This window comes from Castanea sativa, chromosome 1, assembly GCF_040712315.1.
Source record: "Castanea sativa cultivar Marrone di Chiusa Pesio chromosome 1, ASM4071231v1".
Taxonomy (NCBI): Eukaryota; Viridiplantae; Streptophyta; class Magnoliopsida; order Fagales; family Fagaceae; genus Castanea; species Castanea sativa.
The window spans coordinates 575,735-593,405 of NC_134013.1; the positions used below are offsets into that span (position 1 = coordinate 575,735).

The 17,671-nt window shown below is 34.7% G+C and overlaps 3 protein-coding genes across 3 annotated transcripts; all 3 read left to right on the forward strand.

The window, feature by feature from the left end:
- The first annotated feature begins 640 nt into the window (after positions 1 to 640).
- Positions 641 to 4,817, forward strand: LOC142608735 (eukaryotic initiation factor 4A-11). Its single transcript, XM_075780423.1, has 5 exons — positions 641 to 846; positions 2,152 to 2,221; positions 2,367 to 2,473; positions 2,952 to 3,382; positions 3,719 to 4,817. The coding sequence occupies exons 2-5, from the start codon at positions 2,154 to 2,156 to the stop codon at positions 4,352 to 4,354; spliced, it is 1,242 nt and encodes a 413-aa protein (XP_075636538.1). The 5' UTR covers positions 641 to 846; positions 2,152 to 2,153; the 3' UTR covers positions 4,355 to 4,817.
- Positions 4,818 to 6,466: 1,649 nt separating this feature from the next.
- Positions 6,467 to 6,820, forward strand: LOC142618286 (uncharacterized). Its single transcript, XM_075791195.1, has one exon. The coding sequence runs from the start codon at positions 6,467 to 6,469 to the stop codon at positions 6,818 to 6,820; it is 354 nt and encodes a 117-aa protein (XP_075647310.1).
- A 5,676-nt stretch (positions 6,821 to 12,496) lies between these two features.
- Positions 12,497 to 17,563, forward strand: LOC142637628 (putative magnesium transporter NIPA9). The gene is made up of 9 exons (XM_075811778.1): positions 12,497 to 12,731; positions 12,826 to 12,924; positions 14,030 to 14,159; positions 14,643 to 14,731; positions 14,841 to 14,897; positions 15,024 to 15,082; positions 15,806 to 15,926; positions 16,278 to 16,426; positions 16,907 to 17,563. Exons 1-9 carry the CDS (start codon positions 12,621 to 12,623, stop codon positions 17,124 to 17,126), a joined length of 1,035 nt encoding a protein of 344 aa, XP_075667893.1. The 5' UTR covers positions 12,497 to 12,620; the 3' UTR covers positions 17,127 to 17,563.
- The last annotated feature ends 108 nt before the right edge of the window (positions 17,564 to 17,671 follow it).

A 17,671-nucleotide genomic window follows, 5' to 3' on the forward strand; every position in this document is an offset into this window, starting at 1 on the left:
AAAATATTTTCTATCTTCCAACCAAACGGACCATTAATCCGTAAGGGTAAAAAAAAAGTTGTTAGTAAATACTTGCTAGAGCTTATTTATAGCTTATCCAATTTATTTTGGCTTAATTACAGTTATATTTTGACTAACTTAATAAATTTAATGTGAAAAAAAAAAGACAATGAAACTATACTTGCTAGAGCAAACGAAAACTAAGGACCTGTTTGACACCTAATTTTAACACACAACTATACATTTTAAACAATATTACACATATTTACACACACTTTTCACCCACACAAATATCAAAAACACTCTAACAACATAATTTAAACTACTCTTCCAAACACCTCTAATTAACGGATGCTAATTTACAGCTCACAAACAGCTCTATAAGTAGTTTCACTTCACCTTCACCTTTCTTATTTAGGACAAAACATAATAATAATAATCGATGTTTGTTTTATATACGAATACGACTTTTCTGGTATAGAATAGAATCCAACGACGTCGTAACAAAAACAAAAACAAAACGTCTACGAGAAAACACAAGCAGTAAAAAAGCAATAACAAACAAGTGTGAAGGGCAAAACTGCCAAAACGAAAAAAGCCGATGCCGATCACAAAAGTCCAAAATCCCTAAATCAAAAACACATTTTTTTTTTTCCCCAATCCTCTTTTATTGCTTTTTAGCCTCTGCTTCTTCTTCTTCCTCTCTCTCTGCGTTTCATTGCTTTATTCCCTTAACTCCTCCAACCTAAAGAGATCCGAGGAGTTTGGGAAAAGAAACCCTAACCCTTAAAACCCCTTTTAATCAAACAATCTCTCTTTCTCTCTCGTTATCGCTTTCAGTTCAAGGTAAAAGCTTGCTTCTTTTTTCTTTTTTCTTTTTTGGTTTGAGTATGGATTTGGTTGTTGATGATTGGTTTTATTGTGTTTGTGAGCTTAGATCGATGAATAATTTTCTGGGCTTTCTTTGTTTTTCGATAAAATTTTGAAAAGATTGGAAATTTGGTCTTATTCATGTGCTTATTGTTCTTAATCTGTCATTGATTTTAATGAAACTTTCTGGGTTTAGCTCATCTAGTTTGATTTTTTTGTATCTTACTGGACAAGATCAGCTGTGATTTAGTTCATTAAATAGGATTCGTTTGTGAATAACTTGCTCCTGAATTATTTGTGTAAGGTTTTTCTTCCTCTTGGTGATGATGGGTTCATTAGGTTGTGTGGTTGAGTATATTTTGGGGGGACTGTGGGTGTTGTCTGGGTGGACATGGATTTGAAAATTTACGGGTAAGCTGTAATGTAATTCGCTTTTCAACTAATGAAGTTGAAGGATTGAATAAGGATATGCTTATAGCATATTGTATAGGGATTATTGACAGATTTCAGCTATGTAATAGAAATGTTAAACAAGTTGCTTACATGGTGTTCCGATATGTCTGTGATGAATCTTTTTATTTTTTATTTTTATCATCCACTCAACTTAGATATACCTTTATCTTCACTTTCTATCATCCAACATCTCTGAATGATTTCAATTTAGAGATAGCATTCTGGATTTTGGGATCTTTTAATGATACTTGTGCTCCACCCCTTGAAATAATGATGCTTTACAAAATGGTTATCAAACGGATCTTAATGAATCTACTATGCTTACCATGTTGCCCTTGTGTACTTGTTTTTTCATGAGCTGGGATCATCTTTGCAAATTGATTTGTTTGGCGGCTAGAGAACAAAAAGAGAAATAATCCCCTTCATGTAATTGTGCTTGTATATGGCATGTCATGTAGTCTTCGGTGGCTTTGGTTGGAATTATATGGAAATATGCTGTTGATTTAGCTGGAACCTTTTTTTCTGTTTGTGTTTATACTTCTTAGGATTCAGCAAAACTAGTATTGGAACTGAATCTTTCATTTTTTATGAATTTATCTTTACCTCTAATAACCTCAGGAAAAAAATTTATTTAGTTTCTTTCTAAGTGGCTTAGTGAATTCAAATTGATATCTTTTTAGCAAGATCTTGCCTTGTATGTTAATACAAATTCATATAATTGTTAGCCAATAATACATAGAAGATCTACTTTGTTATTGGTATGCATAACTAAATCAAGGTTTGCTTAAGTACATTAAGAGTTTATTATTTACTGCCTACTCTTTGCAGTCATGGCTGGTGTGGCACCAGAGGGATCGCAATTTGACGCTCGTCAATATGATGCTAAAATGAGCGAATTGTAAGTTATTTCCCTTCTATTTTGTTTTCCCAAAATTTTCTACACATGCATTGCTGGTGACGCATACTTATTTTGGCATATCATGCTTATTATATGATGCCTACAATAAAAGACTCATGCTTTGTTAATGAATTATTGGGAGCAGATTGGGAACTGATGGGCAAGAGTTCTTCACATCATATGATGAAGTTTTTGAGAGTTTTGATGCTATGGGTTTGCAAGAGAACCTCCTAAGAGGAATCTATGCCTATGGTATGTCAGATCATGCGTTTTGCTTTTGAAAGAAATTCAAACTTTCTGAGTCGGTGTATCTTGTTGAGGAAGTAAATGCAACCCACAGACATATGTGTTTCCCTGTAGAAAAAAAATGTCATGATTCTAGTTTTTTTTTATTATTATTTTTTTAATATTTTACGAAGATTGAAATCACAGACATATGTGTTTAAGAACGTCCTATTTCTTTTGTCCATCATGGCTCTGTAAGCAGATTCATTTTTTCTGGCAATATCCTCTAATTGTTTTTATGTTCACGGCTGCCATGGCTTCAGAAATTGTTTTACGAATCAGGTTGTAAAAATACTTGTGTGTGCAAAGGATGGTGTTCATTTAAAGTGATGTTTTGCAGTATAACATGATAAGTCAACGCCTTTTTTCTCTAATATTTACTCTGAGACTTGACTTTAAACTTGTGGTAACATGGGAAGCTGATATTTGGATGAAACTTTTGAAGGTTTTGAGAAGCCCTCTGCAATTCAGCAAAGGGGGATTGTTCCTTTCTGCAAGGGACTCGATGTGATTCAACAAGCACAGTCTGGAACTGGAAAAACTGCTACTTTTTGCTCTGGAATTTTGCAGCAGCTTGACTATGGCTTGGTTGAATGCCAGGCATTAGTTCTTGCTCCCACTAGAGAGCTTGCTCAACAGATTGAGAAGGTCATGCGGGCCCTTGGTGACTATTTGGGTGTCAAGGTTCATGCCTGTGTTGGTGGAACCAGTGTCCGCGAGGATCAAAGAATTCTTTCTGCTGGGGTCCATGTTGTTGTTGGTACCCCAGGTCGTGTGTTTGACATGCTGCGGAGGCAATCACTTCGCCCTGATTACATTAAGATGTTTGTGTTAGATGAAGCAGATGAAATGCTTTCACGAGGGTTCAAGGATCAGGTGCTTGCTATTCTTTTAATACGAATCTATTATTTTTGTGCTGCCTTCAAATATTATCTAGAAATGTGAGTTTGAGGTTTTTTTTATTATTTTTTTTAAAAAAATTAATGTGGCATTCATACTTAATTCAAGATAGTGGGAAAATATCTTACTCATTTCATGCTAGTTATTGGTAAAACTTGTGTTGGCATCTGGTGTGCTTATTCTTTTTAAATGAATGTGCGGCCTTGCAAGCTGAATTTTGCTCCAGTGTGTTAAAGATCAGTTTTCACCTAATCTAAATGCTGTCCATTTTGGTAGTACCTTGTTCTAACAAGCAGGGTTTCTATTTTCTAGATCTATGATATCTTCCAGCTGCTGCCACCAAAAATTCAGGTTGGGGTTTTCTCTGCCACAATGCCACCTGAGGCCCTTGAGATCACAAGGAAGTTCATGAATAAACCTGTGAGGATTCTTGTTAAACGTGATGAGCTAACCCTTGAGGGTATCAAGCAATTCCATGTCAATGTTGAAAAGGAGGAATGGAAGCTCGAGACTCTCTGTGATCTTTATGAAACCTTGGCAATCACTCAAAGTGTCATTTTTGTGAACACCAGGCGCAAGGTTGATTGGCTGACAGACAAGATGCGCAGTCGTGATCATACAGTTTCTGCCACCCACGGAGACATGGACCAAAACACAAGGGACATCATCATGCGGGAATTCCGGTCTGGGTCTTCTCGTGTTCTCATCACTACTGATCTCTTGGCCAGGGGTATTGATGTCCAGCAAGTTTCTCTTGTGATAAATTATGATCTTCCAACACAGCCAGAGAACTACCTCCATCGAATTGGTCGTAGTGGAAGGTTTGGGAGGAAGGGTGTTGCCATCAATTTTGTGACCAAGGATGATGATAGGATGCTCTTTGACATCCAGAAGTTCTACAATGTGGTGATTGAGGAGCTGCCAGCAAATGTTGCTGATCTCCTTTGATGTGCTTTTAGCTGGCATGTTCGAAGGATTCTAATCTGGAAGCAATATTTATTACTTTATTTCTCGTAGGTCTAGGGCTTTTTATAAGCATGGATTGAACTTGCCTAAAAATGGGGGGTTTTGGGTTCTCTGCGTTTGAGATGGGAGGCCATTCCCAATTTGGGCAAAGTATCCATTTTTGCAAATTTTGTCATGAGTTTGCTTTGTACTTCTGATGTCTTATTAAAGTAAAAGATTTGCAGAATCGATTGTAGCTTTGTTTGGTCTCATTTGAGCTAAGCTTGGTTTTCCGTGTATGTGTGAGAGGGGATGTTATGTAGAGTTGAAACATGATTTGATTATGTTGGGATGTTATGTAGAGCTGAACTTGCTCCAGTGTTTCTCTTTGAGCTGTTAACTTGCTATATCTAGTCTATCTCTGCGACTCTTCACTTTAAAATAATTATTTTTTTGGTACCAAAAACTGGAAGATGAAGCTGTGTTTGTGTTTCAACTACCTTAACACTAGAACATACCTCAAATTTGATCTTTTGGGCTGGACTGGATATTCCATTCTTTATTCTCTATCTCTCTCTCATTTTTATCTCTCAAATCTGTTTTTTACCTCCTGGCCTAATCCTTTGTGAATGATATGAGGTTTCTCTATATGGCTTGTGTTTTATGCTCGTTTGAGTATGCTGTGGAGGATCATGTATGGTTTTGAATTGAAGAACAAAATATTGCCTCTTGAAGTGATTCTCCACCCTCTGTTACCCACTTGCTGGAGGATGGTTATAGGATCTCTCCCCTTGGAATTCCCTAAGATATGCTTCAGAATATGTTGTATTATGAGGAACTCTCAAAATGCAATGGTAACATTAAGAACACTTCTATTATAATTATGCAAAGGGATGTCTGTGTGTGTTAGGGAGAACAAAGGGATTCAGAAGGAGAATAAAAAAAAGCACGATGACTTTTTCTGTTCATATTTTAATTATGCAACCGAACATGGCACCCGACATAATAATTTGCACCCTCGGGTACTCCAAAATCAACTTCATATTTATTATTTAGTGATTGATAAGTCTTTTTCTCCTTCAATGAAAATTGAACCAGAATTTATTTGGCCTTTTCTTAATTACAAAAAGCTCCACTTATTTCATGGTTAGAGTTTAAGATTTTAAGATATAATGCAGCTGTAATTATTTAGCTTATTTATAGAGCTGAATAATTCAATTAAAAACAAAGTGTGCCAAAGGAACACATAAAAGAAAATAAATCTGGGAAATAGTACATATATTGACTACATCTCGGCTTAGAGAGTAGTAATATCAACACTAAAATATTGGACTCAACTCCTCTGCTCGACTGACCATCCATCTTATTTGAATGTTTGGAATAATAGGAGGGACATAATATTTGTTACAAATTGAAACAATATCATTTTTACCTAGTAATTATTATACGCCTATCACAAAAAAAAAAAAATCAAGTATGATTCTAACCATTCGATAAACAAGCCCTTATATATCTTAAATCAAAATAAAGATACAATTAAAACATGACAATGTGTTTAAAATTAATCCATATCAATCTTATTAGTCTCGTCTCATGTCTCTTCCAATACTCGAATGCATGTGTGAGAAGTCTTGCCATAAAATAATGGTAAGAGTAAAAATAATGGTAAAGAGTAAAGACAATCAACCAACACAACAAAAATCGTAAAGACTATTATAGACGTGGGCTCAACGCTAGTCTTTTGGGGTTTGGTCCAAGTCAATGCAGCATTTAAGAAATAAAACAAAATCAAAATAAAAGAACTTAAGACCAGACAACATGATTCCCCCACTGAACACGCCAACTACAATCAACCCCAAAGTCAGGACTACTCCTATCCGAATCCGAAAATAAGGAAAATAAAAAATAAAAAAGTTAACTTTTTTGGGCACACCAAACCAATGTAACCAACATTAACCAACCCAGGTAGAGATAGCTAGAGCTGGTTAACCCATTACTAGACCCTACGTTTCAATAATTCATATTATATACTCCTGTCAAGATCAAAGCCTCACACCAAAAACAGAAACCACCTTAAAAATTGAATCTTTCTGTGTATCTCTGCCACAAAATATCATGGGAGACTACAACAGATCAGATGAATATGGGCATGGGAATATGCAGATGGAGAGCTATTATGGGCCACCACCACCCAGACCAGCCACTTCCTATGAACTCAGGTCCTACAGTGCCTCCTATGGACAGACCCAGATGGCCAACTACAACAACAAAAATAGGGGCATGAAGCTCAAGAAAGCGAAGAGTGCTTCTGCAAAGTCCTGGGCTTTTGGTGACCCTGAGTTTCAGAGGAAGAAGAGGGTTGCTAGCTATAAGATGTACTCTGTGGAAGGCCAAGTTAAGGGCTCCTTGAGGAGAAGCTTCAGGTGGCTTAAACATAAGTACGTCCAAGTGGTTTATGGCTGGTGGTGATTCTATACTCTGCTCTTTTCTTCTTGTATGTTAATTGCTACAAGTTCTGTTTGAATTTGACAATTTCAAATTTTGTGTCATTCTATAACTGTGTTTATGAAGTTTGTGGGTCTTGTGATCATAAATTCATGATTTGGGTTGATCAATAAACTGAGTGGTAAATTGGTGGGTAAACTGTGTTACTTTGTTGGCTCCTGGAGGATATTCTTTCAGGCTTGGAAGTTATTTTATTTATGTCACTTATAATTTTTGCTAGCCGACCCCCAAAATTGTGGGACTAGGCTTTGTTTGTTGTTGTATGATTCTTGATACTGGTGTCATCGAAAGCTATATTTGTCTTTTGAGATTGCCTAATGTTGATGAACCACCTTGGAGTACTCTTGGCTTTCTAATTTTTGGCACTTTGTACAAAATATAAATGTGGGATTTGATTTTTTTTATTTATAGGAATTTGATTTCTTTCTTAAGTAAAGGGGTTGCTTTCATCTAGTTGTTTATATTTATAGAAAGTACTTTCTTTGGTTATGACCTTAGAATTTTTTTTTTCTTGCCTTTTATTTTGATCATATCAAAAACACCTCTTTCCCTAGCCCAAGTTAATGTTTAGCATGATCCTTCTTTCTATTATTGTCTTTTCGTGTCAACCCGCATGGTAATTACACCTGCAATATCTCTATTGTAAATGCTCTGGTTACAGTCCATGGTTGACTCACAGCGATCAATAGTCAAGGTTACTCAGTATAAGTTTTGCCTTTGCGACCATATCTTGTTTAGTGATAGACTGATGCTAGCATATCATTTTAGCCCTTAAAAAGATTTCGTTAAAACTATTTCCTAGTCCATAGGATCAAAATGGATTAATGATTCTACTAACCTATAATTTCATTCAATACTCTTGGGCGCAATGCTTTCTCATCTCACGTTAGGTATATGGGGTATATGTTGTTTATGAATGACTTATGGGATGTTCCTTATTTGAGTATGGAGCATGTACCTTTATTCTTTGTCTTGTATTTTGCTCTGTCATTTACTGGAGTACTTCTTCTTCTTGTTTGCTGAGTCATGCTCCAGCATCCTAAAGCTTGATAAAATTATCATGTGATCATATGCGGACAATCATACTATATATAAATCTGTCATTTTTTATCCAAATAGAATATGGTTGTACATCCTGGTTGAGGATTTTAATGGAAGCAGTGACATGCTAGGAGTATGTGTCTTCATTAGTCATTAGCTTTAGTAACTTCTGAAGTCCCTTTATATCATCATTTTCCATTGACAATGGCTTTTCCAGCTGCTGAAATTCTCAGTCTTATTAGTTAATTAGGTTATTAGTATTATATTTACTTTCATAGAGTCAAGGTTATTTTTTGTAATTCAGGTCTTCCTAAGTGAATTAGAATTAGGGTTTAGTCCTAGTATGTTATATAAGAATGTTACTGTACTCCTACGGAGAAATTTGATAGTTTGCTTGATTGATAAAATTTCCATTGAGACTTTCTTAATGGTCTTGTGCTGATTCCAGCCAACTCTAAGTGTTGATTCCTAAGTTTTGCTTTCTTCTACCGATTTCAAGCAAGCCTATGTGTTGATTCCTATGTTCTTATATTTTACCAAAAATAATTTTTTGTCTTTAAATTTTACATGAAGTTCGGTTTTCATCCCCAATTACAAAAGTTTGGTTTTCACCCCTAAATTATCAACAAAAAAAAAAAAATTCTTTTCATAAAAAAGTTACACTTTGTCCTTTTGTCCACTTTCATTAACTGTTTACCCTACATGTCTAACAGAATGCCTAGGTGGCATTACTAAATTTGACATGAAACACAAAGAAAAACACATAACTTAATATGACATGGACATAAACATTATTTCCTTTTTTTTCTCACATTTTCTCGACAACCAAACACAATCTTCCAAAAATTCAGAACTTCGTGTGGTAAAGGACATAATTTGAAGTACCCATCAAGGATCTTTAACTTTAGTTCCCTATCATATTCAGTTATTAAACAATATTGAGGGTATGTATTAAGCTCAGTCTTAGCCGAAAGGCAAGGATAGGCAATAAGTTTAAGCACAAGAAAAAGTTGTTATTTCTTGAAGACATAACTAGCAGAGCAGTTTTAGATTTATCCAATTACACTACACAAACCTGTATAATTTCAATGCTGGCGCTAGTTCCTTGAATAACTTGTATCCTGTACGTTGCAATCCCACAACAAAGATGGTCACACCAAGGAGCATGGAGATACTAGAGACCTCAAAGCCAGTCTCACCCCAAATTAACTTGGATCCACACAATTATTGATAAGCTGACAGTACCACCAACAGATACTGTTATAAGAGGCAGTTGAAGAAGCTGGACATCTGCTTTGCTTCTTTTGGGTCAAATTGATCAGCACCGTGTATTTGGTTTCTAATAAAACGGAAAGGAAATTTATATATTAAATATTTTAACAATTTTTTTAATGTTTTGGTCCATGTCATACTAATACTTAGGATAATGATTTTTAATTTTTAATTTTTTTTTTTAAGTTTTTAATGTGGTGCTCTATTTCAGATTAAGTAATGTCACAGGTATCTAATACATAGGATAGAAAGTTAACAGAAGTGGATGTTTTCAATTGTTTATTGACAAAAAAAAAAATTATGATAGTTTAGATATTTAGGGATGGAAACCAAATTTCATATAAACTTTAAGGACAGCCAATATTTTTGCCTTTTCTTTTTCTGTTCTTTCATTTCAGAGTTGCATCAATTTTGATTTTGTCTTCTTTCAGTTATTTTCAAAGGAAATAGAGTTTTGTCTTTTTGGGACTTTTATATTTATATTTGAATGTCCAATAAATTCCCTTGAGTTTTTAAGTGTGGGTTTTCCTGTGAATTGAAGGAAGTTGTATCCTGTCCAATAAAAACTTTGGTTCATTGAGGTGACAGATGATAAAGTTCTGTTTCAATTTAATGGGTGAGCTGGGTCCTAGGGTGTGAGTTTTTTCTACTTTTTTTTTTTTTTTTGTAGAGATGCGGTTGCTTTCTTGGGTGAAGTTACGTAGACGGTTAATTTGTTACATCTGAGTTGGTTCTATCGTGCTAGCAACCTTCTTTCTCCTTTGAACTTTTTCCCTCCATATTGAGAGTAACTATAAGCAATGGAGAGTGAGGTTCTAGTGTCTAACAACTTTAAACTCTTTTTTATTTTGCTATTATTCAAGTTTTGCTTTTGGGACTTTGGGTATGTATGATGTGCATTAAAAAAAAAAAAAAAAAAACTTTCTTTATAATTTCCATGGTAGTTGTAACTGTTTCTATCGTCCTCCTTCATTGTTAGTTTTTCATTCACTTGATGTTAATGGTTTCTTACCTGTCATTTGACTCAGACCATGATTGTTGGAACTGTGTTGATCACAACACTCACTTTACTTCTCCTCCACTCTTCATTTTTTGAAGCAACATGATAAAACCCGTAACTTCACATCCAGTTCTGATATAAAGATTATGATCCAAAACCTCTATGTTTGAAAATAAGCGAAGTACCAATTGGCTTAGGTTGGATTTCGGTTTTCCTTCTCTGGATTTTGCAAAGATGAAGTAGATGAAATTGGGGATTGAATCTCAAATACTAATTTTGTTTTAGTGCATTTCAATCTGAATGTATGTTTATGCACGTGAAAAATAATTACCCTCTATGCTCTGGGTTATAATTGCCTTGGACTAAGAAATTACTGTATAGCCTTATATTTACAGAAAATAATTCTCTCCATTTGAAATGAATTAATTTCATTCATATTTATTAATCTTCTATAAATCATTTGTGTCATTTAATCATTTTTCAAACTTACTAAAATGTGGAAGCAAATTAGCCATGTCAGGGATCCCTAGGTCATCTTGCACTCATGTCACCACAAAACGCAGCAGTCAATGACTTAGAGTTGTCATCATGTCTTGCCAGTTTAAAAAATTAAAGGGCAACTATGTCTGATTTTAATATCAGTACAGCACATTATGCTCAAAGTTCATGTCTTTTTGTAATTTATAAACTATGCTTAAGTTTATGTCACAGCATGTCAGATGGGTTTATATAATGTATTGATAAAAGATTCTTAGGGAAGATGAATTTTAATAGATACACGTCCTGAGGACACCAGGTAATGCTGGACCACACGATGAGAAAGTTTTTAAATGAAGTTTCAGTTTGCATAAGGAGGTGCATTAGGACCATCTGCATTGGACACTGATGCTCATTTTATTGTTCAACGCTCTATGGTATTAGATAGGTTACTGTCACCATCCATTTCAGACAACCTTGGGAGTGTAATTTTCATTTGGCATGCATCTTCCCCTTCCATCTTCACTCGGATGAATTTTATTAATTTGCCTCTGTGGTCGGAAAAATTATTGTATAGAGACAATCTCATGGAGTGCGCTTCTCACAATATGTGGGTATGTGGGTCTCATAGCCAACCAAATGTCATAAGGGTGTATCATGAGATGGTCTTATGAGATACTTTCTCTTGTGATCGATGCATGAATCACAAAGTATAATGCCTTACCTAACATTGATTGTCAAGAATTCTTCTAGATGTAAATCCAATTATAGTGGTATTATTGTATTGAGATTACAATATGTGAGCTGTTGTGCAAGAACTTAAAACCAAAGTGAATTTAAAAAGAAAAAAGAAAAAAGAAGAAATAGATGATTAAATTTGTGAAATTATTAATAAATAAAAAAATGTCTGAAATTATAAAATTTTCCTTGAAATGGACCCTCTTTATTTTAAAAGCAAGTAAAAGAAGTTCTTTTTTCCAATTATTCACATTTTGAACCATTAGGGAAAATAGTAAAACACAATAAAAACAAGAACTTGGGTATATATTATTTGCTTTTTTAAGGGCAGAAATCAGCCTATAAAATAACTGTGGCTATTAGCATTAGGAAAAATAGTAAAACACAATAAAAACTGGAACTTGGAATTGAAGCATTAGGGGTAAAACACAATAAAATCGGGAACTTGGAATTGCAAAATAATCACCCTAGTCATGAGTAGATATTATCCACTTTGTGGCTCATAGGTTTCAATATATTGAAGGGAGATCATTCCTTATAAGCACATTCACATATACTTCTCCAAACAATATAAGACTTCAAGACTGTTTCTTCCTTTGATTCTTTACAATCCACTCCCTCACAAGCACACACATCCTCACATGTAGGGCTCTTACTTTCGGATTGGATATGACTCTAATGCCATTTCTAATAACCCAATCTCAATTGTGTAGATATTGTTTAGTTTAAGGCTCATACCCCCCTTACGATTTTCTATTTTTTTCTCATCTTTATTTATTTTTTTATTTTTTTATGGGAAGCTCTCCTTATTTATTTTAGTTTAAGAGAGAGTTTTAACCGACATCGGGAAGCAACTTTCACTAATATGGTGACGTTAAGACCAAATAAAATAATATTTTAAAAAAAGGGAAATTAAAGGGAGAAAAATCATTGAGAGGAAATCACAAATTAGAAATCAGATCAAATTGAAATTATCAATGGCCGCCACCATGTTCACTCTCCATGCTTTGCTCGTGTAAAACTAAGCCACATCATCAGCAATGGCCCCCACCCACCCCCACAAAACAAATATAAAAATTTGTTAACTTCAGACCTCAGCCAAAACCAAACGAAACCTTACCAAACAATGAATAATAACAAGACTCATATTGTTTAGAAACAAAAATAGGAGGATACATCTGAGCGAGCGAGCGAGCGAGAGAGAGAGAGAGAGAGAGGGAGAGGGAGAGATCGGAGATGTGGGAATCGATTCTTTTAACGTTAGCAGCAACAGCTGGAAACAACATCGGCAAAGTTCTTCAGAAAAAGGGCACCGTCATTCTTCCCCCACTCTCTTTCAAGTTCAAGGTTCTTTCTTTTTAATATAGATCACAGCCCTTTTGATTTTCATGCATGCCCAGTTAATCAAATTTTGTAATTTATTGTTATTATTGGCATCCAGGTGATAAGGGCATATGCTTTCAACAAATCTTGGTTGATTGGTTTTCTAATGGATATCTTTGGAGCAATGTTGATGTTGAGGGCACTCTCTCAAGCTCCTGTATGTACTATGTACCCCCCCTTCACTTTCTTCTACCTTTCCTATCTTGCTTATTATTTTTTTACTATATATATCTTATTTCTTGCTATAAATCATATTAAAAAAAAGACCCCATTTTTTTTATAAAAAATAATTGTCAATTTAAGTCCCAAATTTACCAAATCCTTTCAATATAAAGACAGGCTTGTTCATAAATCAATTTGGTAGTCATTGAACATAGAGGCTAGAGAGATAAAACGTTGCTTTGAGTTAGAATGTGATTGCCAAAAACTCTAAATTGACTATTCAATTCAAACACAAAGTTTATTAACGGTTTTCTTTTCTCTATGCTTTATTGCTGCCCAGAATATTGTAAATGACTAATGTAGATGGATAGGGACTTCAAATTGAAACGGTTTCATAAGTTTGGGACTTTGAAATAGGATATAACTGTGAGCCTTCTTATGTAGTTTTCCCAAATAATAATAATAATAGTGATGATGATAGAAAGTTACGTGTTCTAGTTAGCTTAACCGATAAAGTCTTTTGTCATCTAATAACTGGCCTAGCTAGGATCTAGGATTGAATCTTGCCAATAGCAAAAAGGAAACCCATTAGTGTCTTGGCCTGATAGTAAATACTAATCATCATAGAGCAAACATCATAGTTTCAAATTTTATCATATCTATAGAAAAAGTGATAGAAAGTTATTAGTCCTTGTGTTATTTTGTGAAGGTTCTTTTTGTTAGCATAAACATGAAAACCAATATTATATGTGAGAATTTGTAGAATTGAATTTGTTTAACACATTACATGCATAAATGTATATTTGCCTTTGTTTTTTTATTGGTAAATTAGACATTCACCCAATGGATCTTGAACTTGTAGTTGCACCCTCCACCTAACACTTGCAAGGGAAGGAGTTGCCATTTGAGCTCAGCTAGAGCTCATTGGCATACATTTATATTTGCAAAATGCGAACCTAAATATTCTATCTAGTTATTTAGCTTATCTGCAAATTTTTGTCATCACAGACCAAAAGGTTAACCCTACTACTTAAATATATATATAGTGGTTTTGTGCATTTGTTTCAACCTTGGTTGGATTCTTAACAATATGCTCTCAGGTATCTGTCATCCAACCAGTTTCTGGCTGTGGACTCGCTATTCTTTCTATCTTTTCACATTTTTATCTAAAGGAAGTCATGAATGCTATTGACTGGATGGGAATTACTTTGGCGGGTATTGGTACCATAGGTAATCTAAGCTCTTCATGATTATCTATGTTGATTATAACAAGTGAATATTTTAGAATCTTGAGCTCTCATAATTATTATGTCAAGTAGAAGTTAGGAATATTCTTTACGCATTCCTTTTTCTAAACTTTCAGCATGAGGCCCGTGAGGTGTGTAAATTAGCAGTGAATTTATGCTCTTTGTGATTTCACTTTTTTATTATCCCAAGCCTATCAAGATGTTTATGCTTTGCAAAGAAAAGTTTATAAAACTTCAATGCTTTCTATGATGAGCTCTAGCTGAAATGGCACCTTCTTCCCATGTAAGAGTATGGTGGAGATTAAGGTTGTGGATTCAAGATCCACTGGTGCTTGTGTGACTTACTAATTTAAAAAAAAGTTCAATGCTTTCAATATTGGTTATGCTTTTATTTTCTTCTTTTTTTAATATTGAATTGATTTGACCCTATATGGTATTATAATCTGTGATGCTTTTGTATTTGCAGGAGTTGGTGCTGGAGGTGAGGAGCAAGAGGCTACTTCCATATCTATTTTACATTTACCATGGCTGGCATTCTTTGTTGCCATCTTGTTTGTAGGTACCTTATACTATGCACCATCTGATCTTTAGTATTGATGCTCCACATATTGTTTTGTATAACAATTATGTGATGATCTAAGCCTTATAGAACGCTTGCACTTAGGTACTTCTTAATGGATGGCTTCGGATTTACAGACGCCAACGAAGAGAACAGGAGATGGTAAATTCCCCTTTAATTATGTTGACACTTAGTAAGATTTATTCAATGGCTTTTTAGTACTAGTTATACTATTGATAGTGTTTGCTACATATCCTCTTCCTTTGTTGACATTCTCCTTTGATGCAGATGGAATTTGAAGTTGTTGAAGAAATTATATATGGCTTGGAATCTGGCATTTTGTTTGGGTACTGTTACTATATCCTCACTGAGCCTTTTTTTTTGCATATAACTTCTCTGTGTTTTGACCTCACTTCTCCCCTATCTTTTAGTTTTAGGATAAAAGGTCTTGCAATAAAATACCATAAATCAATGTTGAATTGTAACTGTTGTCCTTGGAATTCTGACTTTGCTCAATTGCTGGAAAATAGGAAAGGTCCACCCATTCCCCCAAAAAAATAAATAAAAGGATAATAAAAAGAAGAAGGGGAATTTGGGTCATGCCCAAATATCTTCTTCTTTTTTTTTTTCTTTTTTTTTTCTTTTTTTTCTTATAGCATGGGGGGAGGGGGGATTCGAACCCAAGTTCTTCACAAGGAGAGAACTGGGCAATGGCACTAAGCCACAATGCTCTTGGCAACATGCTAGCATATCTTACTAGAGCGTGATTGAATTGTAGCATCACTTGAATAGACAACTTTCATCTACAAACATCTTATATCATGGCAAAATGCTATACAGCATCTAAAATATATTTTTACAAATAGGATCTTGTTGAATAATCTCCATAACATCACTTCTCTCATTTTCCTTCATTACTTTAAAAAATTGTAAGTTTTAAATAAAATCATTTTGATGCTAAAAAAAAATTAAAACAATTTGTTGAATAGTTTATGTTACAATCTGTCTCTAATGAAGTTCAACATATATAAAGAAAATCTTTCAAGTAATGTTAGTACATCTAATTGCAGGATGGCATCTGTAATATCAAAGATGGGATTTGTATTTTTTGAGCAGGGCTTCCATAGCATGCTGGTACCTATCTGCATATCAATCAGTGTATGTTGTAGCGGTACAGGATTTTATTATCAGGTATCTTGAGCAGTTGACTTAATCCACTTTTCATATCTAAATGTTGATGGATTTGCATCTGTGATATTTAACCAATTAACCTTTCTTGAGTCAAAAATAGACTTTAGCTACATACCAAAATGTCTGCCATTTTAAAGATTTTTTTCACAATGTGTCTGTAACCGTGTGTCTGTGTCTGTGTGTGTTTTTTTTTTGGGGTGGGGGGGGGGTGTTGTTGTGAATTGGGTGTTCTCTTCTGTGTTTTTACATAATCCATCATGGAACCATTTCTATTGAAGCTGCTGGGTGTTTGTCAGAAAATTATACATAAACAACATCATCATAACGTGCTTATTCATTCTATTTTAACAGACTCGTGGTCTAAAGCATGGGAGAGCAATTGTTGTATCCACGTGTGCAGCTGTTGCATCAATTGTGACTGGTGTTCTTGCTGGTATGCTGGCATTAGGTGAACGATTGCCTTCAGCACCAACAGCTCGTTTTTCACTTCTGCTTGGATGGTATAAAATACTGGGCTTTTTTTTTTATTATATAAAAAAAAAAACTTAATATGCTTAGAGAAGAAAGCCTCTTGAATCTAATCTTTGGGCCTGATTTTTAAACCTTGAAATATGGTGCAAGCCGATTGATCTCATTTTAGAAATCTTTCCTAGCACTTCCTTAAAAATATAGTTATCAGTCTGCATTAATTGGGTGTATCTTTAGTGGATCTATTCATTTTTATGCTGGCCGTCAACCTACCATGACCCTTCACCTTTTGGGTAAAATTATGCAGTCTGAAATATATGGTCATGTTAAATTACTTGTCATGTACTCATTTCAATAGAAGTATTATTACCTATTAAAAAAAAAATTGATAGTTCAGTCCTTACTCTCAATTTGCAAAAACATTGTCCACAAGGATTAGGGCACAAATGGAGATTTGAGCGCTCTTGTTCAGGATTCATGTGCCATATGTTTTGTTCATTTCTTTAATGCAGGTTACTCATTATTTTGGGCGTGATTTTACTTGTGACTTCAACGCGGCTACTTAGACACCTTCCACGGCCATTACGCGATTTTTTACAAAGCGGTGTTGACAGAAATTTCAACCTTAGACGATCCGGATCTGCCCGTGTTAGGGATACAAACCCAAGTGCTGTTATCCAGGCATCAACATTACATTCTTTGATATCATCCCCTTCTAAAGAGAAGGCTTGAATTGACAACGATGGGGAGATTGTTGCATACACAACTATGTTAAGATTCTTGTTGACAGGCTTGTACATGGCATGAAAAGTAGCTCCATTTGGTCTCTAATTTGAGGTTGGGGTGTATAGTACCGTTCATCTGCTCATTCATTTTTAGAGGTTGAAATTTTTTTTAGATCATTCCTTGTGTCAGACATCTCTTACTAGATATATTGTTGTACCTGTTTGAAACTCTTGCCTCCTACATTCCATTTAGTCTCAAGTTTTTGTTTTTTGGTTACTTCAAGGATGATGATCTTAGTGACTAGTTATGGAATGGTAAACAGGCATTGGTTCATGTGCAAGTGACTTGAGGCAGAATGATTTCAAGCTCTTTTTTTGAACAGTGGGGCAATGTACTAGCTATTTTCCATCTAGTAATGCTCTTCACAATGATTAACGAGACAAATTGTGACTGAAACATTACTTTCACACAGTTTATTAATGATGTCATTATTAGCTCTAATCACTGTATGCCAAGTCAGCATCTACGAAACATATTTGTGAAAAATTGCC

Excerpts from the sequence above, each read along its gene's own strand:
- LOC142608735 (XM_075780423.1), top strand. The coding sequence starts at position 2,154 with ATGGCTGGTGTGGCACCAGAGGGATCGCAATTTGACGCTCGTCAATAT. Across the intron at positions 2,222-2,366 it reads GATGCTAAAATGAGCGAATT|ATTGGGAACTGATGGGCAAG; the intron begins GTAAGTTATTTC and ends TATTGGGAGCAG. Across the intron at positions 2,474-2,951 it reads AAGAGGAATCTATGCCTATG|GTTTTGAGAAGCCCTCTGCA; the intron begins GTATGTCAGATC and ends AAACTTTTGAAG.
- LOC142637628 (XM_075811778.1), top strand. The coding sequence starts at position 12,621 with ATGTGGGAATCGATTCTTTTAACGTTAGCAGCAACAGCTGGAAACAAC. Across the intron at positions 12,925-14,029 it reads GGGCACTCTCTCAAGCTCCT|GTATCTGTCATCCAACCAGT; the intron begins GTATGTACTATG and ends ATATGCTCTCAG. Across the intron at positions 14,898-15,023 it reads AACGAAGAGAACAGGAGATG|ATGGAATTTGAAGTTGTTGA; the intron begins GTAAATTCCCCT and ends CCTTTGATGCAG.
- LOC142618286 (XM_075791195.1), top strand. The coding sequence starts at position 6,467 with ATGGGAGACTACAACAGATCAGATGAATATGGGCATGGGAATATGCAG.